The sequence below is a fragment of the Bubalus kerabau genome, chromosome 13, assembly GCF_029407905.1.
Source record: "Bubalus kerabau isolate K-KA32 ecotype Philippines breed swamp buffalo chromosome 13, PCC_UOA_SB_1v2, whole genome shotgun sequence".
Taxonomy (NCBI): Eukaryota; Metazoa; Chordata; class Mammalia; order Artiodactyla; family Bovidae; genus Bubalus; species Bubalus kerabau.
The window spans coordinates 21,942,436-21,966,659 of record NC_073636.1 but is presented as its reverse complement, the minus strand read 5'-3'; the positions used below and the strand labels follow the sequence as shown (position 1 = coordinate 21,966,659).

The 24,224-nt window shown below is 38.1% G+C and overlaps 1 protein-coding gene across 3 annotated transcripts in view; it reads right to left on the bottom strand.

Moving 5' to 3' along the window:
* The window catches only part of PLXDC2 (plexin domain containing 2), a 423,407-nt gene that overhangs the window by 117,057 nt on the left and 282,126 nt on the right, over positions 1-24,224 (bottom strand). For all 3 annotated transcript variants that reach the window (XM_055543765.1, XM_055543766.1, XM_055543764.1), the window contains exons 5-6: positions 7,841-7,963; positions 2,171-2,289 (exon numbers count right to left, since the gene is read on the bottom strand). In XM_055543765.1, the coding sequence (XP_055399740.1) occupies positions 2,171-2,289; positions 7,841-7,963 (242 nt within the window). The remainder of the gene's footprint in view (positions 1-2,170; positions 2,290-7,840; positions 7,964-24,224) is intronic.

Here is a 24,224-nt window from a genome sequence, read left to right as displayed (position 1 = left end):
TATAAATGCTTTTCTAGAAAGGCCAGGAGCACCTAGCTGTCACTCACATGGGCAGGAGGATCTTTATTGTGGCAAATTCTACAAGCAGAACCTTGCCTTAGAAAAATAAAATACAAGACAGTTATCAGGAAGAAAAAAGTAGAATAGAAAATAAGGAACTGGTTTTTAACCAGGAAGGAGAAAAGGCAGCAAGGCAAATGATAAAGCAATGACTTCTTTTAGAACTCTAAATTCACAAGGACTGATAGTCTGGGAATATCAAGAAAGTGTTAAAATTGCCTCTCAGCTTAATATTCCCATGACAAAACAGGAAAATCATAATGGAAAATTTCTCTTCAGTTAAATAAAGAAAAGAAAAGGACATTTGAAAAGTATCAACCTCACTACAAAGAGAGAATAGGAAAAATAAACTGTTACTATGCAATGTGAGACACCCATTGAGAACAGTACAAATAAAGATGACAATCTTGATAATAAGGTTTAGAGAGAGAGAGAGAGACCACAATAAGAACACAAACCTCTGTTTTGACAAAGCCTACAGTTAGTGAGATTTCAGATTCTAGACTTTCTGACTCTTCATCTTTCCAGAAATTTTACCACTGTTAGTTACAATGTCGAAAATAACATTGCATAACATTACTTGGCAGTTCCAGCAATACACTGGATTACAATGAAAACTAGAAATGCGTAAGTCCCTTTAAGCAATATTCTCTCAGATTCCAAGGAGCGTGATGTAAGGAACAGGTGGGCTATGATATCAAAACAGCTTTGGGTGAGGACGCAACAAGCAGAGTAGATCTTCTCTTCTATTCTATGTCCACTATTGCCCCAAGTAAATGATTAATTCCACATGGAAGAATTCTTCAAAGGAATGGAAACATTTAACATGGTTATGAGATTTCCAAAAGCTGGCCTAGTTAACTGAAACATAACCATCCCTCACTTTATAGAAAAGATAGACTTCAGAAGACGTAACCAAAGTGAATCCTTTTAAAATCACTGGCATCTTTTTTAGAGTCAGGGATTCATTTCCCAAGGGAAAAATAACCCTTCAGTGAGAAATAAGATGGTGAGTCATTATTGCAGTATTATAAATACTCATTTAGACATGGTCAATAATGCCCATTATCAATTCATGTTGTCAGAATTCCTCTCATGATTAGTGACTGCCTAAAACATCATTTCTGATACTTCTGAAACTTTATTCTTAAATTCTTTGCTGCCTTCTCCCAAAGTTTAGGTTGTCTAATAGATCTTAATTACATTGTCCACAGAGTTTTAAATCAAACATGCTATTATTCTAATTTAGACATTCTGTAAATTGAAGGTTACAATCTAGTCAATTTCTATTCTCTGTCAAGGTGGGGAAATGAAACAAAGTTTAAATTTCCTTATTCATTCTGTCACTTAGATCTCTAATTAATCTTTCCTGCATGCCTGCTTAGTCCCTTCAGTTATATCCGACTCGTCGGGACTCTATGCACTGTAGCCGACTAGGCTGCTCTGTCCATGGGATTCTCAGGCAAGAACGCTGGAGTGGGTGGCCATGCCCTCCTCCAGGGGATCTTTCTGACCCAGGGATCGAACCTGTGTCTCCTGTGTCTCCTGCTTTGCCAGCGGATTCTTTACCACTGAGTCACTGGGGAAGCCCTTATCTTTCCTATCAGGTAGCAATAAACACTAGCCAAAGGACTTGTGGACTCAGCTGTTCTGGAATGCTCTCAGTATTGGGTCATCGAGCCACACAAATCTTCATGTCTATTAACACTTTGAAATTAGAGTCAAAAGATGTCACAGAAATTGATGAGGCAAAAACAAATAATATAAACATAAACAATCAGATTTAGATGAAAATCCTTCCAATTGGGAATATTGCTTTTTCTCAGAGACATTTCATTATACTATCACAAGAATATAATTATTTAATAATTTTAATGAAAGTCAAGGGTCATATGCCAAAGATATCAGAATGCAAAAATAAAACCCCAAAATAACCAGTGTTATCCAGCAGATTTTAAAAACTATATTTTTTTAATAAAGCAAAAGAAATCAAGAGGTGAGAAAATGACTTGAGGTTCATGAATGTTAAATGCCCTTTACTTGACACCTGGATAAAATGATAGAGAGGTCAAAGGTCAAGGGGGAAAGAACTCATCAATATATTACTTACTTCTTTATATCCAAAGATGATGCGTCCATCCATGAGGAGGGTTGCTTGGAATGTGAAGCTTCCCAGGTTGTAATTATCCTGGAGATGTACATGGTCCCATTGGACAACAAGTGCTGTGCCTATAAACCCCGTTGGAACAGAAGAAATGAGATGAGAAAAATAAATCAATCAGTTCTGGTGGGAATCTTCACAAAAGCATGGATCTAACTTTCTCATCTAGTAGTTGTGCTACTTGAATTGTATATAGTTAATTGGAATTCTGTTACTGAAATAGCATTTGGGATATTTATAAAGAATTGAGTATTCTCTAAATCTAAACTCATACTGAGGTTAATATTGAGCCCAGTATGGGGGAATTTTGCCTTAGGAAGTCCATTAATGTTAATGGGTTTACTGTCTGCTTAAATTTCCATGAGCCACTTTCAAAATGCAACCCAAGTGACTTGAATGAACTTCAAATACATTTGACAAATGCTGAGAGAGAAAGGAACACATTCAGGGAAGCTAGCATCACTTTTAACAGACTTGAAGATGTCTCTTCCATATTTAGAATTATACTCTTCCGTGCTGAAGAAATTTCTTTAACACTAATGGGAATTTTCTTCTTTTATTCACAATGCCTGCATTTCTCTTTGTAGTATTGCTTCTAGAAGGTTGCAAGGTAGCTTTAAGTGCCCCAGGCTAAGATTTCTGAAGCCCCTTTGAAGTACACTGGGATGAATCTTCCATGCTATATACCACAGTCTGATAAAGCAATCTGCCAGTGTTTACTATAAAATTATTAACATGAAATATTAATTGAAACACAGCTTAATAGCCACCAATGAGACAACAAGGATGAATCTGGAGGGGCACTAAGCTAAGTGAAATAAGCCAAAAAGAGAAAGAGAAAAACTGCATGGTATCACGTTTGTGTGAAATCTTAAAGCAGGGACTAGAGTCTGGGGCAAACAGAAATGCTAACAAAAGGATACCAACTTTCACTGATATAATAAATAAGGTCTGAGGATCTGATGTGTAACACAGTGACTACAGTGTCTGGCACTGGAGGTGTGTGTGCTTGCTTGCTCGCTCCAGTCATGTCCAACGCTGCGACTCCATGGACTGTAGCCTGCCAGGCTCCTCTGTGCATGAGATTCAATTCTGGGCAAGAATACTGGAGTAGAGAGCCATTCCCTTCTCCAGGGGGATCTTCCTGACCCATAGACCTAACCCATGTCTCCTGCATTACAGGTGGATTTTTTACTGTTGAGCCACAGGGGAAGCCCAACACTGTATAATATAATCAAAATTTCCTGAGAATAAAACCTAAAGAGTTCACATCAGAAAAACAAAAGGTACATATGTGAGGGGATGAATATGTTAGTTAATTTGATGGTAGAAATTCTTTTCCAATGTATACATATATCAAATTATCACACTGTACACTTTAAATACAGAAAAATATTTGTTTCTTTGAGGTAAAACTTTATAAGTAAAAACATTATTTTTGACTTTTACCTTGGTATGTTTAGTCATAAGCAGCACCTAAGACATAGCCCTGTTTTAAGTGAAAATCCATGTCTCTTCCTTTCATGGGCATCTCTGTATCTCTACTACTATTTTTTTTTTTCTAAACTGGAAAAGGTGAGAGGACAGTAATAGCTAGGAAATTTTCCATAACTGTAGAAGTAAAAGGGTCTTCTGATCATGAAATGCCTCTTAACAACTGCTTCTTTTCCTTCACACGTGTCCACACCTTTCAAGATCTGGTCTCCTCCTAATTCCTATCCTTGCTAATTTCTATCTTCACTAATTTCAATCAGCACTTTGATGGTGCAGAGAGAACACCGAATTGGCAGGCAGATGATCTAGACTTGGGTCCTGCCTCTCAAACTTTTTGTGTGACTTTGGACACAATCTGCTTGAACCTGTATCTTCTGCAACATGGGAAGACTAATTTTCACTTTCTAGAGATTTCTGCATTCAGCTCCCAAATACACAGTTTCTGCACATTCTTGTGCATAAAAGAGGTCTACCTCTTTTTGAGTAATTATGTTTTTAATGCAAATTCTGATGATGATATTCTCCCCGTATTATTATAGCAGGCTTTATAAAATAACACTAAAATGTGCAAATAAGTTTTATATTATGTCCTATCACAGCTCCTCCAACATTTGTTAATTTAAGTGGGTCTACTGGTAAGATTGCTGTTGTTTAGTTGGTAAATAGTGTTTGACTCTGTGACTCCATGGAATGTAGCCCACCAGGCTCCTCTGTCCAGGGAATTCTCCAGGCAAGAATACTGGAGTGGGTTGTCATCTCCTCCTCCATGTGATCTTTTCGGCCTAGGGATTGAACCCCTGTCTGCTGCCTCTCCTGCATTGGTAGGTGGATTCCTTACCACTTAGCCACAAGAGAAGCCCACTAGTAAGATTAGTTGAGTGTAAATGTTATCCTTAAATTTTAAAATTACCTACATTAAAATTACCTTCTTAAATTTTAAAATTATCTCTATTTTGTTTTATGAAATAATATTTCAAGTTTCACCTGTTATTAAATCTAAAACCCTATAGTCCACAGGTTAGTGAGAGCGGCTTCTAGAGCTATAATCTTATATTTCTCTTAGCAGATAATGATCACATATTGCTCTCTAGGTAACACCTAACACAGGAAGCAACTAGATAAGTGAATCAAAAAACATTTTCTTTGGTCAGCTACGATGTAGGAGAATAACCTGTCAAGAGCAAAACTTGGACTCAAACATGGAATTTACCAAAGAGCTGGGTTAGAGTGGTGCATCTCTTGGCTTATGACTGAAATCATATGTTGTTTCTCTGATGATGGACACAAAATCTAATGGCACAGTTCCTCCAGGTGGAGCTGAAGTTGTTATTTAAGCTCATGTTACAGACTACATAAGTTACTGCACCATCCTATGTGCTTAACGGAACTGAGCAGCTGGAACTTAGTATTGCTAGGGTGATCATCATACTTTCTGATCAGTAGTGGATGCCAATTTTTTAATCTCCAAAATAAAAACAGGCAAGTAGGCTGATCTAGGGGCATTTAAGGTCACTAATAACTCCAAATTTTCTGATTCTATGTTTGATTAGGTTTATGATTTCGATAAGAATTATGCTTCTAATCTGCTATTTATGAGCCATCAAATTATTTTTCTAATAAAAGATTTAGTTTTACAACTTTTCTAGTTCTTGTGCATTAATATTCTGTGACTTCCTTACACTCCAGTAGTTATCTAGGCTGGCTATCATATCTGGAATCATCATCTGATTTTTAAAACCTAGTGTTTTAATACTTGCAGAAATTTCATCTTAGAAGAAATGTTCTAAACTGTTGCTGTCTCCTTTAGAGAAGTTTTGCTTTCCTAAAATGTTGAGTTTCCCATCCTTAAGCACTCCTTCAATGATCCTAACCAATCAGAATTGGAAATATTTCAGTAAGTTGCTCTGGTATGAAAGGACTTTGTGAAGATCCTTACAATATTGAGAAGTGCTTCTATCATTTAATAAAACACAGAAATTACTAGCTTTTATTATTATAAGAACTCAGTATTCCCATTGATTACTACACAGAAGATATTTCAATAAAGTAAAAATACAATAGTTCTTGAGTATTTGTACTTTCACAAGTCTCAGAATTAAAAATCAATTTACATACTTAATTTTTTTCATTTATTCATTCATTGTATAATTATTGAGGACCTACTGTGTATTGAGTTCTCGTGCCAGGTATGCAAGAGAAAATCATTTCTTATAAATAGCCAGTGGCCTTTAGAATCCAGTTGAAGTGGCACATATCAATTTTTCAAAATCATTTTAATAAAGGTAAAATTTAACTATGGAGCTACTTAGGCACAAGATATGTGAGAGAGTGTATGGGGAAGGAGACAATATGTTTTATGATTTTGATGTTAATGATATAAACACTTGATCAACAGAAGCTTGTGTCCATGACTAAATGTCTCAACATAATCTAGTAAGTGACAAAGCTTGGAAAATACTCAACTTTCTAAACTACATAGGGTAGATTCCTTAGGTGATTCAGGAAATAAGCTTCAGATAAGTTGCTCACTGTAGCTCTGTCTAAAGTATACTCAAAATCTGCTTGTATATCTTTGACCCTTTGTACTTCAATTTCCTTTAAGTGAGAGGACAGAATATAACAGTTCTTAACGTAACAGAAGGAAATAATTATTATGGTTAACATTTAGAGTTAACTTCATTTATTGGAGCATACTTTGGTGTTATTCAAATTGTTTGAAATCTGTTTCTCAAAGTGCACATCTGAATGTGTTTAGTTGTCTTCCTCTTTTGCTATTTTGACTTGTAAAATGACTTTATCACACTGGTCAGATCTCTTTCAGCAAAGTGATGTCATTTTCCCAAAGCTGAGGTCACCAGTAAGTCTACGCTACCCTACGGTTAATTTCTCCCTTGGTCATTAAGGCAAGACAAGAGGAGAAATAACTCTGTTCAGGCCACATGCTTCTATTTTTTAAAAGATGATTCTCATACGGGCAAATAAATAATATTTTTGTATTGTAAAGAGTACAGAAATTTCTATTTTTAAGTTTCCAAAACAAACTCTCTTTTCCTATAATTCTTTTTCTATCATAGTTACAGCCTTCACTAAGATGTAGACATGAAAATTCATTTATGTTTTTAGGAACATAAATTTCTTACTTAGGTTTGGGGGCATTTAGTGACATAGTCTACTTCCTCCTTGACTATTTTGTGTGTTCCCCTAAAGAAGTAGTAGGGATAGACTGTTGTCAGTATATACAATAAAATTTAACAGCTCTATCTCATATTTCAAAGTCAGGAAAACTTTTTCCTTAAGTGAATTTTGTTGTTTAGTTGCTGAGTTGTGTCTGACTCTTTTGCAACCCCATGGACTGTAGCCACCAGGCTCCTCTGTCTATGGGATTTCTGTACTGGACTGGGTTGCCATTTCCTTCTCTAGAGGATCTTCCCTACCCAGGAATCATACTCACGTCAACTTGGCAGGTGGATTCTTTACCACTGAGCCATCTGGGAAGGCCAAGTGAATTTTAATTACTCACTATCCTATATTTTCTGGAGAAGGAAATGGCAACTCACTCCAGTACTCTTGGCTGGAAAATCCCAAGGATGGAGCAGCCTGATAGGCTACAGTCCATGACGTCGCAAAGAGTCGGACACGACTGAGTGACTTCACTACTACACTATCCTATATTTTCAAAATATACAAATAGTTTATAAGTTTTAGAAATTTAATATCAATATATTATGCCACTTGTCTCTACCTAAAAATCAGAACTAAAAAATTTTCCTTATTTACTTCTTTTTAGTAGGAAGGACTTACTTCAAATAGCATCAAATAAATGTGTTTGCTTTGTCCAAAACAATGTTTGCTGCAACTCATTTATTATATTCCCTAATACATGTCAATAAATGTTTGTTAAATGAGCAAATGAATGAATGAATACGTGAGTGACATTTTACCATATACTTTATCCACTTATTATAGTATTAATTGGTGCAGTATAACATTTGTTACCTCAGGCTATTTGCATCTAACAGTTAGCAAATCCAGTCTAAACCCAACATTACAAAAATATTAATATGAATCTGATGATCAGTGTTTATAAGTATACATTCAGCAAAATATAGGCTAACCGACACATACCATTATCAAAATATCTGACAGTTGAATTTCTGGATACACTGGGATCAAAATTTGCCATTAAAGGTGCTATGTACTGTGTGGCTGTTAGCATTCGGTGCACAACTTCACCAGTGTATATGAAACCTGTAATTAGAAAAATAGGAGCTTGTTAAGAAAGAAACAGAATATTTTAATTAAAATATCCCAACTCAACTTCACTTACATTTTGAAAAATCACAGTAGCTAAAAAATGAAACATAATTAATATCTTAATATCTGATCAGCAGTAGTTGAGTCTGGATTAATATGGTAGCAGAATAGTATACAATATGGCAGCAGAATAGTAATCATAAACTTATTATATGTACAATTAAGTGTGTGACCTAAAGTGACTTAAAGTGACTACTATCCCAAGAGATTATTAGGGTGAAAAGGGTAGGATAGTACTGTAAGTAATCCAAACATTAAATCTGCCTTTAGTAATCCCTTGTTATTTTTATACTAGTCAAACAGGTAAGCTCAATTTACAAATGAATGTATTCTCATGATGTTCAGTTACACATTCTCAATCTCAGTTTAGGACATTTTAGAATTCACACATACATATATTTAGTACTAAAATGCAGAAAGTATTTTGAACCATCTATTCAAAGTTGAAAGGAGGCTAAGCACACATGGATAAACTTCACATTTCTCAGATTGCTCAAGCAGCACCGTATCAAGGAGTTAGTCTATATGTTTGCAGATAAGCTGGTAAACCATTGATAATGCACAAATACCTCTCTATTTCGAGAGTTATCGATGTCAGCCTATTCCAGCTATTGGATAACGAGAGGGAATTTACTATGGAGAACTTCATCTTGAATTAAATTTCAATAGCTCCCATGTTACAACTCTACCCACTTTCAATTATTCACACTGGGTTTATTTACTTTGTGGATTATCCATGACAAATTGTTAATCCTATACTGGCTTCTGGCCTCCAAGGTCTTTAGCTGCCTAAAAGGAGAGTCAGCTCAGGGAATACTAATTTCTAATATTAAACTAGGAAGTGCACAATTAAGAACATATAAAAACATACATATACACACATTATTACCAAAGAAAATTCAAAGCAAGTTATTTGTGACAACGCAATTGTAATGTTTAGGTAATCATAAGTTAACTATATATCTGGGGTTACTATAGATCATTTTTCTATTAATATTTTCATAAGAATTAATTTAATTTTTTTAAGAATTAATTTTAGAAAAAGCATAATTAAAAAAAAAACCCACAAAATTATGTTGAATTTAAACCCCTAAAAGTGTAAAACTTTTATCTCACTTCATGGTCTGAGTAAAGCTTTCATTAGCATATCATGGCCCTCATTGTTTCAAATTCTCTATTGCAATTTCTAGTAAGTTATTGGAGAATTAAATCTGTAGTTTGTTATTGTTATTTAGTTGCTAGGTCGTGTCCAACTCTTGTGAGACGCCATGGCCTGTAGCCCACAGGGCTCCTCTGTCCATGGAATTTTCCAGGCAAGAATACCACAGTGGGTTGCCAATTTCCTTCTCCAGAGGATCTTCCTGACCCAGTCTCCTGTACTGGCAGGCAGATTCTTTATCACTGAGCCACCAGGGAAGCCCTAAATCTGTAGTTATTTAGTTTGAAATCAATTTCTGTCTTTCCAGCGGTGTCTTCTTTCCTTTGACTTCCTTTTTATTTTTCACCAAAGGCATAATTTAATCATAGCCATTCAGGTTTTAAAAAGATACTTAAACTGGTAAAATCTTTAGCATGTTATAGTCATCAATTACTCTTTGTTTCTCATTCACCAAAAAAAAAAAAAAAATCTTTCAAAATAAATTCCCAGTGTCTTGAGCAGAACTTTGTAATTTGCAATGTCACACAGCTCAAGTGTACTGAAAGATGACAGTAGGGTCAGTCATTGCTTTTACTTCATTTCCCTGTAGATGATCGGAGTCATGCTCTCAGTGTTCAAAGTCCAACATCCTTAAAATTATAAAGATGAAGAGTGACTATTTTTCAGGGTCTGTGATTTTTTTCTCGTATCCTCACCAGTGTGCCTTTATAATTTCACCATTAAAAGGAAGACAACAATTCTTTTAAGGAAAAGATTGATTTACACTCTGAAAGTGTTCTTTCAGGGTCAATATCTCTGGATAGTTATTCCTCTACTTTAAATTTTCCATGTACTAATAAGAGAAACTGATTGAATTAAAGAATAAGGAGAGCAGTAATTAAAGGCAGTAAGATAATTTTAAATCAATACAATATTTATTCATTGAAACAACTGCAGTAAGAAATTGCAGCAGCAATTCCTAAAAACAGAATTGAAAAATGCAGTCATAAAAGATTTCGGATACATAATTCTCACTATTAGTTTTTAAAATAAATAAGATTACATTTATTTTATAGATTTCCCAAAATGTTATTCTCCATTCTATATAACCCAGTTTTCAGGTAACGAGAATCACTCTCTTGCTTCCTCTCATCAGGAAAAAGTTTTCCAGGACTAGAATTTCTCAGATTTCAAAGGTGAAGTCTCGAACTGTTCCCAAAGAACTAAGTGAAAAGATGAAAGAATTTGTTAATGTGTAAAAGCTATATTTACAATAACATTAAACTATAGGAGTATTACAATTGCTACAACTTCTACTAACAAGAAGAGAAGTGAAAAATTGCTCAGTCATGTGCGACTCTTTGCGATGCCAAGGACTTGAGCCTAGCAGGCTCCTCCGTCCGTGGCACTTTCTAGCCAAGAGTACTGGAGTGGGTTGTCATTTCCTTCTCCAGAGGATCTTCCTGACCCAGGGATCAAACCCAGGTCTCCTGCATTGCAGACACTTTACCCTCTGAGCCACCAGGGGACCCACTAACAAGAAGCTGCGGCTATAATTACTACCACATCTGCCACTATGATTAATCTGCTGCCACTATTACCATTAATACCACTACCACGAAGACTAACGTGAAAAACAATTCAAGAATACAAAGATTCCACTACTCCATACCATGAGTTTAATTTTGCTAATTCAGAGAATATTTGTTTTCTTTAGCCATATGAAACCCAATTCCTCCATTATCTTAGGTTAGTTCTTAATGACTATAAAGTAAAATGCTTGAATGTAGCCATGGGCCCTACTGAGTTCTCCTTACACTCCTAAGTTTTAAAAACATCATTTTAGAAATGATTAATAACTGAGTGGAGAGAAACCTTCCAGGCCTGCTGAGAGCAGGGAGGGAAGTGTAATCAGGTGTTGAATAAGAACCAGCCATGCAAAGTAAAGCATCCTTTATCTGAATAAATTTTTTCCAAATCTTCAAAAGCACTCATAGCTGTCTCTTGTCTTTAGTTATCTAGGGCATGTCCAGTTGTACAGAAAAAATATTTCATTTTTCTGGTCCTTCACATTTTAAGGTAATTTAGGTAACATATACTTACTGTTTTTTTTTAATTTTTTTTATTTTCAAGCTTGGTTGTAGCCACTTGAAAAGCTGATCACAAAATGTCTCTTTTACTCATTACGTGCTTCTAGTTTAAATAGAATTTATCTACCTGGTCATAAGATTTGTAGAAAAGTGGTTATTACTGAGCAAATGTGTAACTCAGTGATACTTCCACTTAAAAAGTCCAAATAAGAGAAGCAAATGTGTTTTGATTTTTGCATTTCAACAGTTACACACTTCTCCTGCTTTCATTACTAAGCCTAAAGTCAAGTTCTGAGCTCAGCTATAATTGACAGATTTTCTCTTGCAACTGAAGGATCTACTTGGCTCTTTCTGTAGGTGGTCTCTGCTGCTAAGTCACTTCAGTCGTGTTCGACTCTGTGAGACCCCATAGATGGCAGCCCACCAGGCTCCCCCGTCCATGGGATTCTCCAGGCAAGAATACTGGAGTGGGTTGCCGTTTCCTTCTCCAGTGCAGGAAAGTGAAAACTGAAAGTGAATTCTCTTAGTCAGGTCCGACTCTTCGTGACCCCATGGACTAGGCTACCAGGCTTCCCTGTCCATGAGATTTCCCAAGCAAGAGTACTGGAGTGGGTTGCCATTGCCCTCTCTAGTCACTTGAATAATCTATAGTTCTAAATAGTACACCTCCTCAAGCCTTTGAGAATTCTATCACTGTAAGTCCTGAAATGAATAACCCCTACACAATAATTATATATTTATTAACCATGATTAAATATTTATTAACCACAAATATTATTGTGATAATTGTGAGATTAACCAATACCTATATGGTGCTACTTCGCTTTAATCGTGTTCTACTCTCTCTGACCCCACAGACTGTAGCCTGTCAGTCTCCTCTGTCCATGGGATTTTCCAGGCCAGAATACTGGAGTAGGTTGCCATTTCCTTCTCCAAGGGATCTTTCTGACCCAGGGATTGAACCCACATCTCTTACATCTCTTGCATTGACAGGAGGGTTCTTTACCACTAGCGCCACCCAGGTACCCCTTTCCAATAAAGTCTTGTGCTTTGTCAGTACATGTGTCTTCCCGGACAATTAATTTTAGAATATTAAACAAGAGCCTGCTCTTGGGTCCTGGAAGGGGTCCCCCCTCAGGTAACAGTTTCACTCAGAGGGTGGCACACACAGAAAGGGCCTGGAAGCTGCCCACATACACCCTTCCCCTTCCCTTTGCCTTATGCATCTCTTCCACTCAGGTGTTTCTGAGTTGTATCCTTTATAATAAACCAGTGTGAGTATGAGTGAAAGTTGCTTAGTTGTGTCTGACTCTGCAACCCCATGAACTGTAGCATGCCAGGCTCCTCTGTCCATGGAATTCTTCAGACAAGAATAGTGTAGTGGGTAGCTGTTTCCTTCTCCTGGAGATCTTCCCAACCCAGGGATGGAAACCAGGTATCCCGCATTGCAGGCAGATTTTTCGCCATCTGAGCCACCAGGGAAGCCCAAGAATACTACAGTGGGTAGCCTATTCCTTCTCCAGGGGATCTTCCCAACCCAGGAATCAACCAGGGTTTTCTGCATTTCAGGTGAATTCTTTACTGGCTGAGCTACCAGAGAAGCTCCAATACCTATATGCATGTGTGATAAGTTGCTTCAGTCATGTCCAACTCTTTGCAACACTATGGACTATAGCCTGCCAGGCTCCTCTGTCCATGGAGATTCTCCAGGCAAGAATACTGGAGTGGGTTGCCATGCCCTCTTCCAGGGGATCTTCCTGACCCAGGGATTAAACTCGTGTATCCTATGGCTCCTGCAGTGAAGGCAGATTCTTTATCACTGAGCTACCAGGGAAGACCCCAATACCAATATGGGCCTTACCAATTACATTATTTTTATATATTTTCTTCAATGTGTCCTTATAATAACTTTGAAAGGAATTACATTATTGATTTTGTTGTTGTTTAATCACCAAATTGTATCTGACTCTTTGTGACCCCATAGAATGTAGACCACCAGTCTCCTCTGTCCATGGGATTCTCTAGGTAGGAGTGGGTTGCAGTTCCTTCTCCAGGGGATCTCCCCCACCTGGGGATTGAATCTGCATTGCAGGTGGGTTCTCTACCTCTGAGACACCAGGGGTGTCCACATTATTAATATTAGTATTATTACTATTAGGCTTCCCAGGCGGCACTAGTGGTAATGAATCTACCTGCCAATGCAGGAGATGCAAGTTTCCATTTATTAAATGAAGCATGTAATGAAGCTGGATAATTTGCTTAAAGCCACATGGCTAGAATTGGTCTCCAAATTTTATGACCTCTTCACAACATACTTTAGAATTCATTACGTGTCTGTATCTAGACATTTTCCTTCACTGGATTTCATTCTTAAAGAGTTTGAGGAAGAAAAGACCTGTTGTCTCTGTGAAAGTTCCAACACCTCCACCTTAGAGCAGAGCGGCAGTCCTCTTAAGTCCTGCTACTTTTACTGTACTGTTTCAGCCTCTATTCTTTTAACTGCAAATTGTATAAATAGATTTAAATTAGATTAGTCTAGTGAAAGTGAAAGTCGATCAGTCATATCCAACTCTTTGCGACACCATGGACTCTTTACCAAATGAGCTAGGAGGGATGCCCTCTATTACAGTCCCCCAAATGACTCTCAGATTGGTAGGTGAATGATATATGAGTAGAGAATTTATTTAATGGTGAAATCAAATTATTTCTAATAATTTTACTTAAGTTCTTTGACTTTAGCGACTCAAGTTCCTTGGCCTTTCTGTGCCTCAGATCTCTAATCCATTAAATGGAGGAATAATCATATCAATATCATTGGATTGTTATGATTGTTGAATGAGTTAATAAATAAAAAACACCCAAAGACAGTGTTTAAAACAAAAATGTGCAAGAAAAAACCAATCAATTAAATTCTCCCTAGAGGGGATGGGAGGGAGACCCAAGAGAGAGGGGATATATGTATACTTATAACATCCATTTCTGCTTTATTGACTATGCCAAAGCCTTTGACTGTGTGGATCACAATAAACTGTGGAAAATTCTTCAATAGATGGGAATACCAGACCACCTGACCTGCCTCTTGAGAAACCTGTATGCAGGTCAGGAAGCAACAGTTAGAACTGGACATGGAACAACAGACTGGTTCCAAATAGGAAAAGGAGTACGTCAATGCTGTATATTGTCACCCTGCTTATTTAACTTATATGCAGAGTACATCATGAGAAACGCTAGGCTGGAAGAAGCACAAGCTGGAATCAAGATTGCCAGGAGAAATATCAGTAACCTCAGATTTGCAGATGATACCACCCTTATGGCAGAAAGTGAAGAGGAACTAAAGAGCCTCTTGATGAAAGTGAAAGAGGAGAGTGAAAAAGTTGGCTTAAAGCTCAACATTCAGAAAACAAATATCATGGCATCTGGTCCCATCACTTCATGGGAAATAGATGGGGAAACAGTGGAAACAGTGTCAGACTTTATCTTTTTGGGCTCCAAAATCACTGCAGATGGTGATTGCAGCCATGAAATTAAAAGACGCTTAGTCCTTGGAAGGAAAGTTATGACCAACCTAGATAGCATATGGAAAAGCAGAGACATAACTTTATCAACAAAGGTCCGTCTAGTCAAGGCTATGGTTTTTCCAGTGGTCACGTATGGATGCGAGAGTTGGACTGTGAAGAAAGCCGAGTGCTGAAGAATTGATGTTTTTGAACTGTGGTGTTGGAGAAGACTCTTGAGAGTCCCTTGGACTCCAAGGAGATCCAACCAGTCCATCCTAAAGGAGATCAGCCCTGGGATTTCTTTGGAAGGAATGATGCTGAAGCTGAAACTCCAGTACTTTGGCCACCTCATGCGAAGAGTGGACTCATTGGAAAAGACTCTGATGCTGGGAGGGATTGGGGGCAGGAGGAAAAGGGGATGACAGAGGATGAGATGGCTGGATGGCATCACCGACTCGATGGAAGTGAGTTTGAGTGAACTCCAGGAGATGGTGATGGACAGGGAGGCCTGGCGTGCTGTGATTCATGGGGTCGCAAAGAGTCAGACACAACTGAGCGACTGAACTGAACTGGTAGCTGATTCACATGCTATATGGCAGAAACCAACATAACATTGTAAAGCAATTATCCTCCAATTAAAAAATAAATTTAAATAAAATAAAATAAATTCTCTCTAATCTTCACCCTTGAAGACTTTTCTGCCTAATGCCTACTAGTCGATATACCTACAGTAGCACACTTATGTAAATTCAAAACTGTGCTTCAGGCTCAAATGGTATGATATGTGTTTCCTTGCATTATTCCAGTTTGTGTTACGGTGTACCACTGGACCTAACTCCAAGACAACAGGTAATGAAAAAGCTTTAATGTCAGAAGTTCTGCTTTTGTGTAAATCTATATTTCCCTACATTCTAATGGAATAAGCACTTTGTAAAAATATCAACTTCCTATTGGTCGCCAATTGTTGTTTCATTTAATAGGAAGTGTCACAGTGATGAAGGAAGCCTGAAAAACGATCATCGCCTGTGAAACATTCTATAAAGCATTAATGTGTAAAGGGCTACCTAAAATAATTTACTTCATCATTCAATTGACATTTTTGACCCCAGAGGAAAAGCTGAAGCTGATGGGTATGCCTGTAGGGCATTGGACATTTACAGTTAAATGCTGCCTTTAGAGTACAAATGACAATGGGTATGCCACTGTTGCTACCTTTAGGAGATGTGTACTATGAATGCTACACATTCTTCAAACAGATCTGACGTGTATGACCTTTTATCCATGAAGACTTACAGAGTAGATTCCTCATACTGATTTCCTTAAACTTATACATGACCTGTCCCATTTCTATTCATGAAGAATGAGTTGTTTAATAGGGTATTGTTTGTGGTTGTAGTTTTATCAGTTATGCCAAAGAATGCTCAAACTACCGCACAATTGCACTCATCTCACACGCTAGTAAAATAAGGCTCAAAATTCTCCAAGCCAGGCTTCAGCAATACGTGAACTGTGAACTTCCAGATGTTCAAACTGGTTTTAGAAAAGGCAGAGGGTCCAGAGATCAAAAATGCCAACATCCTTTGGATCATCAAAAAAACAAGAGGGTTCCAGAAAACCATCTATTTCTGCTTTATTGACTATACCAAACCCTTTGGCTGTGTGGATTGCCACAAACTGTGGAAAATAAGAGATGGGAATACCAGATCACCTCACCTGCCTCTTGAGAAATCTGTATGCAGGTCAGGAAGCAACAGTTGGAACTGGACATGGAATAACAGACTGGTTCCAAATAGAAAAAGGAGTACGTCAAGGCTGTATATTGTCACCCTGCTTATTTAACGTATATGCAGAGTACATCATGAGAAACGCTGGGCTGGAGGAAGCACAAGCTGGAATCAAGATTGCTGGGAGAAATAACCTCTGATACACATTTGATACCACCCTTATGGCAGAAAGTGAAGAAGAACTAAAGAGCCTCTTGATGAAAGTGAAAGAGGAGAGTGAAAAAGTTGGTTTAAAGCTCAACATTCAGAAAACGAAGATCATGGCATCTGGTCCCATCACTTTATGGCAAATAGATGGGGAAACAGTGGAAACAGTGACAGACTTAAGCTCCAAGATCATTGCAGATGGTGACTGCAGCCATGAAATTAAAAGACGCTTACTCCTTGGCAGGAAAGTTATGACCGACCTAGATAGCATATTCAAAAGCAGAGACATTCCTTTGCCAAAAAAGGTCTGTCTAGTCAAGGCTATGGTTTTTCCAGTAGTCATGTATGGATGTGAGATTTGGACTATAAAGAAAGCTAACCACCGAAGAACTGATGCTTTTGAACTGTGGTGTTGGAGAAGACTCTTGAGAGTCCCTTGGTCTGCAAGGATCCAACCAGTCCATCCTAAAGGAAATCAGTTCTGAATATTCATTGGAAGGACTGATGTTAAAGCTGAAACGCCAATACTTTGGCCACCTGATGCAAAGAACTGATTCATTTGAAAAGACCTAATGCTGGGAAAGATTGAAGGCAGGAGGGGAAGGGCACGACAGAGGATGAGATGGTTGGATGGCATCACTGACTCAATGGACATGAGTTTGGGTAAACTCCGGGAGTTAGTGATGGACAGGGAGGCCTGGCGTGCTGTAGTCCATGGGATCACAAAGAGTAGGACATGACTGAGCAATTGAATTGAACTGGTGTTTGTGGTGGACAAATTGCTTGAAGCAAACAAATGAAATTTTTGCATAACTTAACTTGCATTTTGCACAAATGCCATTTTATGAATCATAATACGTTATCCCATGCTATATAAGCCAACCTCTTTCAGACAATACTTGCTTGTAATTCAGTCAGGGTTTTAAACAAAATCACATGTAGCAGCAACTGCTAATATGAAAATTAAGAGTTGTGGTAAGTTATCTGGTAAATGTCTGCCAGATGCAACTGTACAATGATGGGTTTCATGTGACTGGCTTCCTTGAGACAAAATTGTTCCTAGTAGATCATGCAGTTCACTCTGAGGATACTGCTATGTACATGCAACTTCATTAAAGGAAAAAAGAAAGAAGAAACATTTCTGAAACTCATGTGAACTTACTAACCACGGGTACCTAGGAAGCAAACTATACTCTTCTCAATCATCAAATACATTTCCTCTACAATTCCAACCACCTGTTGAGGTAAAATATGTCAATCATATTTTATATAATGAAAACTTATATATGTCAAACGGAGGAGGCAATGGCACCCCACTCCAGTACTCTTGCCTGGAAAATCCCATGGATGGAGGAGCCTGGTGGGCTGCAGTCCATGGGGTCACTGAGAGTCGGACATGACTGAGTGACTTCACTTTCACTTTTCACTTTCATGCATTGAAGAAGGAAATGGCAACCCACTCCAGTGTTCTTGCCTGGAGAATCCCAGGGACAGTGGATCCTGGTGGGCTGCCGTCTATGGGGTCGCACAGTTGGACACAACTGAAGTGACTTAGTAGCAGCGGCAGCATATATGTCAAAGTACATCAACTCTCATAGACTCCTTTATTCTATTGGCTTAAAGCCACATTGGGGATTACAAATTACAAGTTATCCTCTGGGGAAGAAAAACAACCAGTGACAACTTGGTTATTGGCTGCAAATTATATACATGAAATTACCAATATAAGCATTTATGTTGAGGATATGAAGTGCCTCTCTTCAACCCCAGAAGGGAAGAACAGGAGCTAGAATTGTGTAGATGAGTAAAAGAAGAGAAACAAAAACTTATAACTTCTTTTGTTTTTTCATGTTTTCCAAGCTGTATGATCCCAACTCATGTCAATACTTACTCTCATTGAGTTGCAATTTCTTCTGGAAATAAGACTAAAATTAACCCCCTTTTAAACAACATTGCTGTGTGCATTAGCTGGTGAAAAGGTTCTCTACAAATGTGGGTGCAATTTTACCACACAGAACATATACATCGAGCATTTCATTGCTCTGACATACTTTTAAAATCAGAGCTCTGGGGAGGCCCATCTGCCACTGCATCATTGATTCCTCTCCTCTTGAGCTCCTGATCACTGCGGTCCTGGTCAGGCTCGAACTTCGGTGATATTTCCACCCTCTTGAGACACGTGCCCTGTTTACAATCTCAGACTTGTGATTTTAATTCTGTTTTTTCAGATGTTTGGGTAGTTTGGTCCCTTAAGGTGACGACTGCTCAATGAGAGGGACAAAGCAGCTATAACAAAAGAGCACTGACCCCAGTGTATATTCATACTGCACAATGTGCACTTTGTACTTTCAATAGGCCCTCCAATTTGAGCACTTTAAATGGAATGCTGAAAGAAAAACTCTATTTGGGAAAAGAAAGAAATTTATAACGTATTTGGCTTTGTTTTTATATACATATGTGTGTGTTTTGTGTGCATACACACCCCTGCTGCTGCTGCTGCTAAGTCATGTCAGTCGTGTCTGACTCTGTACGACCCCAGAGACGGCAGCCCACCAGGCTCCTCCATCCCTAGGATTCTCCAGGCAATAACACTGGAGTGGGTTGCCATTTCCTTCTCCAATACACACCCCTATATACACATATGTATATGCATACATAGGTATATATACATACGTGTATAGAGAGCATGTGCATGCACATCTTAGAGTACAGAGATTTTGTAAATCCATTCAAAACACATATTGAGTATCTCAAAATCTGAAGCACAATAAAAATCCAATCAGCTTATTTCTTCTAAAAGCATTTTAAATATGATTTTACCCATTTTGTTGATTCCTTTTGCACAGCCCTTCAATATCTTGATTAATACCAACTAGATTGGGTTTTTAAAAAGAGCATTTATTTTCACCGATATAATGTATTCTTACATAATATTTATCAACTCTATTTTGGGAAATACTGTAGTTACTGAGAGCAGTGAGAGATTAAAAGAAGCCCTAAGACCTTTGCACATTTATAATAATTCTAATAATTCTCTCCCAACTCTTTCCCTCACAGTACATGAAAAAATAAACAACCAAAAAAAATCAAGTTTGTTTATTCAAGGTCATCCCTTCCTAGTGTTGCCTCAGGGTAGAGTTTATGAGGATGTATATTCTTCCACCAGAGAGTTACTACACAGAGCTACTCATATTCATTCAGGATATGGTCAAGAGGCAGAAGAGAATAGAATTTGGTTAGAATTACTATATATCTCACAAATTAGATCCTAATTCAAATATTAGAGATTCTATTTCTCATAATTATTATGAAAAAATTGGATTGAATATATTTATTTTGATAAAAATGTCAATAAAACATTTTTCCTTGAACTTGAGAGTCATTACAAAGATTGCTTAGATTCTAACATGTTTAAGTACATATTCAAGCATTCATACACATTCAACTAGGGACATTTTGTGATGTTCAATGAATTTCTGTTTGCTTTTATATGTGCCCATGTATTTTTCTTCTTACTTTATTCATATCTTAGACAGAAAGAGAATCTAAACCATGAATCCTTAGATATCTGAAAATGTTACTTTCCTTCCTACTCTATTGCTGCTGCTGCTGCTAAGTCGCTTCAGTTGTGGCCGACTCTGTGCGACCCCAGAGACGGCAGCCCACCAGGCTCCCCTGTTCCTGGGATTCTCCAGGCAAGAACACTGGTTGCTGCTGCTGCTAAGTCACTTCAGTCGTGTCCGACTCTGTGCGACCCCAGAGACGGCAGCCCACCAGGCTCCCCCATCCCTGGGATTCTCCAGGCAAGAACACTGGAGTGGGTTGCCATTTCCTTCTCCAATGCATAAAAGTGAAAAGTGAAAGTGAAGTCACTCAGTCGTGTCCGACTCCTAGTGACCCCATGGACTGCAGCCTACCAGGCTCCTCCGTCCATGGGATTTACCAGGCAAGAGTACTGGAGTGGGTTGCCATTGCCTTCTCCATCCTACTCTATTAGGGATCTTATTTTTCCATTTCCTTCTCAACATTTTTACTTCAATTATATCTTAACATCTCATTATCCAACTGAAGGAAAGCAGTAGCAAATGTTATTCAAAAAAATGGCTCATTTACTTCTCATTTTACTGAACCTTTGACCAGAATAATACTGGAATCAGGCAGAAATGGATATAGGTATGTGGCGAACAAAAGGCAGTCAATAGAACCACAACTCCGGGACCACCCAGAGTGAATGAATAATGCTACACCTGCCCTTAGGTTAACTAGTACGAAAAGTAGAAAAAGACCTTCCACGTGCAGTGGCAACACTTTATTGCCTCCCAGGGAAAATGAAAGAGATTTGTATATATATATATATTTTCAACACCTTTACATTTACATCTGCCACAAAGGCTGGGGGAGCAAAGCTATCATCTTCTTGGGTTGAAAGAGGCACTTCTCAACGGGGACCTCAGGAAGGCACGGCCACTATTCTGTAATTGATAATCTGGTTCTCTAATATGTAGCTTTTGAGGCAGAGCAGCAAAAACCCATATCTTAAAATGTGCTTTTGTGTAACTGATTCAGACTGATCAGAACTGAAGGGATGGCTTTTCTTTTATTTCACTTTGATGTTTGCTAAGGCAGAGCATGAAAAGGTCCTCCATGCTGGGAAGAATTCTTTCCTGGACATCCATCTGCAGGTCCTGATCAATGTGTGAATGGAGCAGTCAAGGTGGCTGCTGGCGAATTTGGCCTCGATGACATAACCCAGTCATAAGAGCGCTTCTTATATACATGCCCAAATCTCAACAAAGCCAGGGAAAGCCTATATCCAATCAGACCCCAGTGCTAAAGTTATATGCCTTTAAATTTATTAAAATAAAAATGACTGATGTTTTAACCTTTCTACAAATCTGGGGTACAGGAGGCCTGGGGAAAAATAGGCAAGGTTTATTAGAATTCACTGTTCAGGCTTCAACATTGCCATTGTCAGAAACCCTGCCTGGGTACAAATGACTATCAGCTGTCTCCTTCCTATTTAAATCTCTCAGGAAGAATCTGGTGAACTATTGTGTACTACAGTGTGAATGGCATATGATCTTTACCATGGTATCCCCTCTCAGGAGTATTTAAATGTTATTTTGTTATTTGAGGAAGAGGACTCTCCTTAAGCTAAAAAAAAAAAAAAAAAAGGTTCTCTCCTGTTTTTATTAACAAAGGGTTGAAATTACCCAAGTAGGCGTCTACTCACTGCTGACCTTTGGTAGGAGGGTCAGCACAGGTCTCCAAGTAAATTCATACCATCCTGCAAAACGAGGAAGGTAAAGTCACGTGAATGTGGGTCATCACCCCCTTCAGGTGACGACTGTCATCGTCTGTAGGCTCCACAATGCTGGAGATTTTTAAAAACTTGATACCACAGCACAGTTCATCTCAAGTGTTAGAGAGACATGCCGGTCCCTCTGGCTTATGGCTGCTACCCAATGGCTTTGAAAGTATACAAAACCTCCATTTCATTAGATAAAGCCATTTCAGAGAACCTTATATTGGAAGAGAAAGAGGTTTAAAAAATTTCATTGTGGATTTATCTCCTTCTTGTGCTATTCAGTTGCTCAATTGTGTCCGACTCTTTGTGACCCCATGGACTGTGGCCCACCAAGGTCCTCTGTCCATGGAATTCTCCAGGCAAGAATACTGGAGTGGGTAGTCATTCCCTTCACAAGGGGATCTTCCTGACCAAGGGATCAAATCAGGGTCTCCCGCATTGCAAGCAGATTCTTTATGGTCTGAGCCACCTGTGAAGCCCGTGGGCTACAGTCCATGGGGTTGAAAAGAGTTGAACATGACTGAGAGACTAACACTTTCACTTTCTCCTCCATATGTAACCTGGGCTTTGATACTCACAGCTCTCTGTGGGTGCCATGGATTTTATGCATTTTCACATGCTGCTTTTTCTGATTGAAATATGCTTTCCTCCTTTTGTGTCCTAGAAAATCCTATTCATTTTTCAAGCTTCAATTTAAATGTCTCCTCTTGTGCGAAGCCTTCTTTTATCCTCTCCAACCCCATAAGATCTGATTACACCCTTTGGAGTTCCAGCCCTATGCTCACCTGACTTCTATTACAGGTCTTACCACACTGAGTTACAATTGTTTATTTTCATATCCATCCCCTTGCCTCTCCTCTCACTTATCACCTGTTATAGACTCTAGAGGACGGAGACCGTGACTTGTTCATATTTGTGTCTCAACACAAGTTCTGACAGTCATTCATGCCCACATCCATTTGCAGGTAATAGTTGAGTGTTTGGTATGTTGGAGAGATTACATTAGGCACTGAGGTTACGGTAGGAAGAGGACATTTTTTGGACTTTGCAGAGAATGGTGTGTGTGTGATGAGGTTGGAGAACAACAGCCAGGGGTCAGTTCTGGGAGGTTGTGCCAACCATGGCAAAGGTGTGGGGACTTTTTTTTTTTTTTAAGCCACACCGTGTGGTTTGCAGCATGTTAGTTCCACAACCAGGGATCAAACCTGGGCCCTCTACAGTGGAAGTACAGAGTCCTAACCACTGAATCACCAGGCAATTCCTTGACCTTTTTTCAAAGGCTGCAGGAGCACACTGAAGGGCTGAATCCAAGACTTAACACAACCAGATCTACTTTACTGGAAAAGCACTTTGATAAACACCACACTCAGAAGAGTGTTTATTTCCAGTGAAGAATACATGGAGAATGGTACATAGCAAAATTCAACTGTGTCCATTTTACCCCCTTCAGTCAGTATTGGGTATACACATGTTTTCTGTATTATTCATATTTTTTATATGGCTGAAAGTTTTTGTATGGAAGTTTTTTGATCACTGATTCAATTTTCTTACAAATTACAGATATGCTCAGATTTTCTGTTTCTTAAGGATTCAGTCTTGGTAGGTTTTATATTTCTAGAAGTTTACCTATTTCTTCCAGCTTATCCATTTGTTGGTGGATAATTTTTCACAGTAATCTCTTATGATCCTTTACATTTCTCTGATATAACTTGTATCCTCTTTCATTTCTGATTTGAGTCAATTCTCATTTTTCTTAGTCTAATGGTTTGTCATCTTTGCTAATCTTTTCAAAAACCAAGTCTTACTTTTAATGATTTTTCTATTGTTTTGCTGTTCTCTTTTTCATTTATTTCTTCTCTAATCTTTATTATTTCCTCCCTTCTGTTAACTTTGAGCTTAGTTTGTCCTTCTTCCTGTTTCCCGAGATGTGAAGTTAGGTTACTTGAAAACTTTCTTCTTTTTTTATAGCTATAAACTTCTCTCTTAGTACTTCTGCTAATCCCATAAACTTTGGTATGCTGTGGTTTTGTTTTGATTTGTTTCAATATATCATCTGGTTTCCTTTTGATTTCTTGTTTGACCCATTGGTTGTTCAAGGGTATGTTCTTTAATTTCCACATATTTGTGAATTTTCCAGTTTTCCTTCTGCTATTAATTTCTGATTTCATACCACTGTGGTTGGAAAATATGTTTGATATGATTTCAGTCTTTTAAAATATGTTAAGATTGTC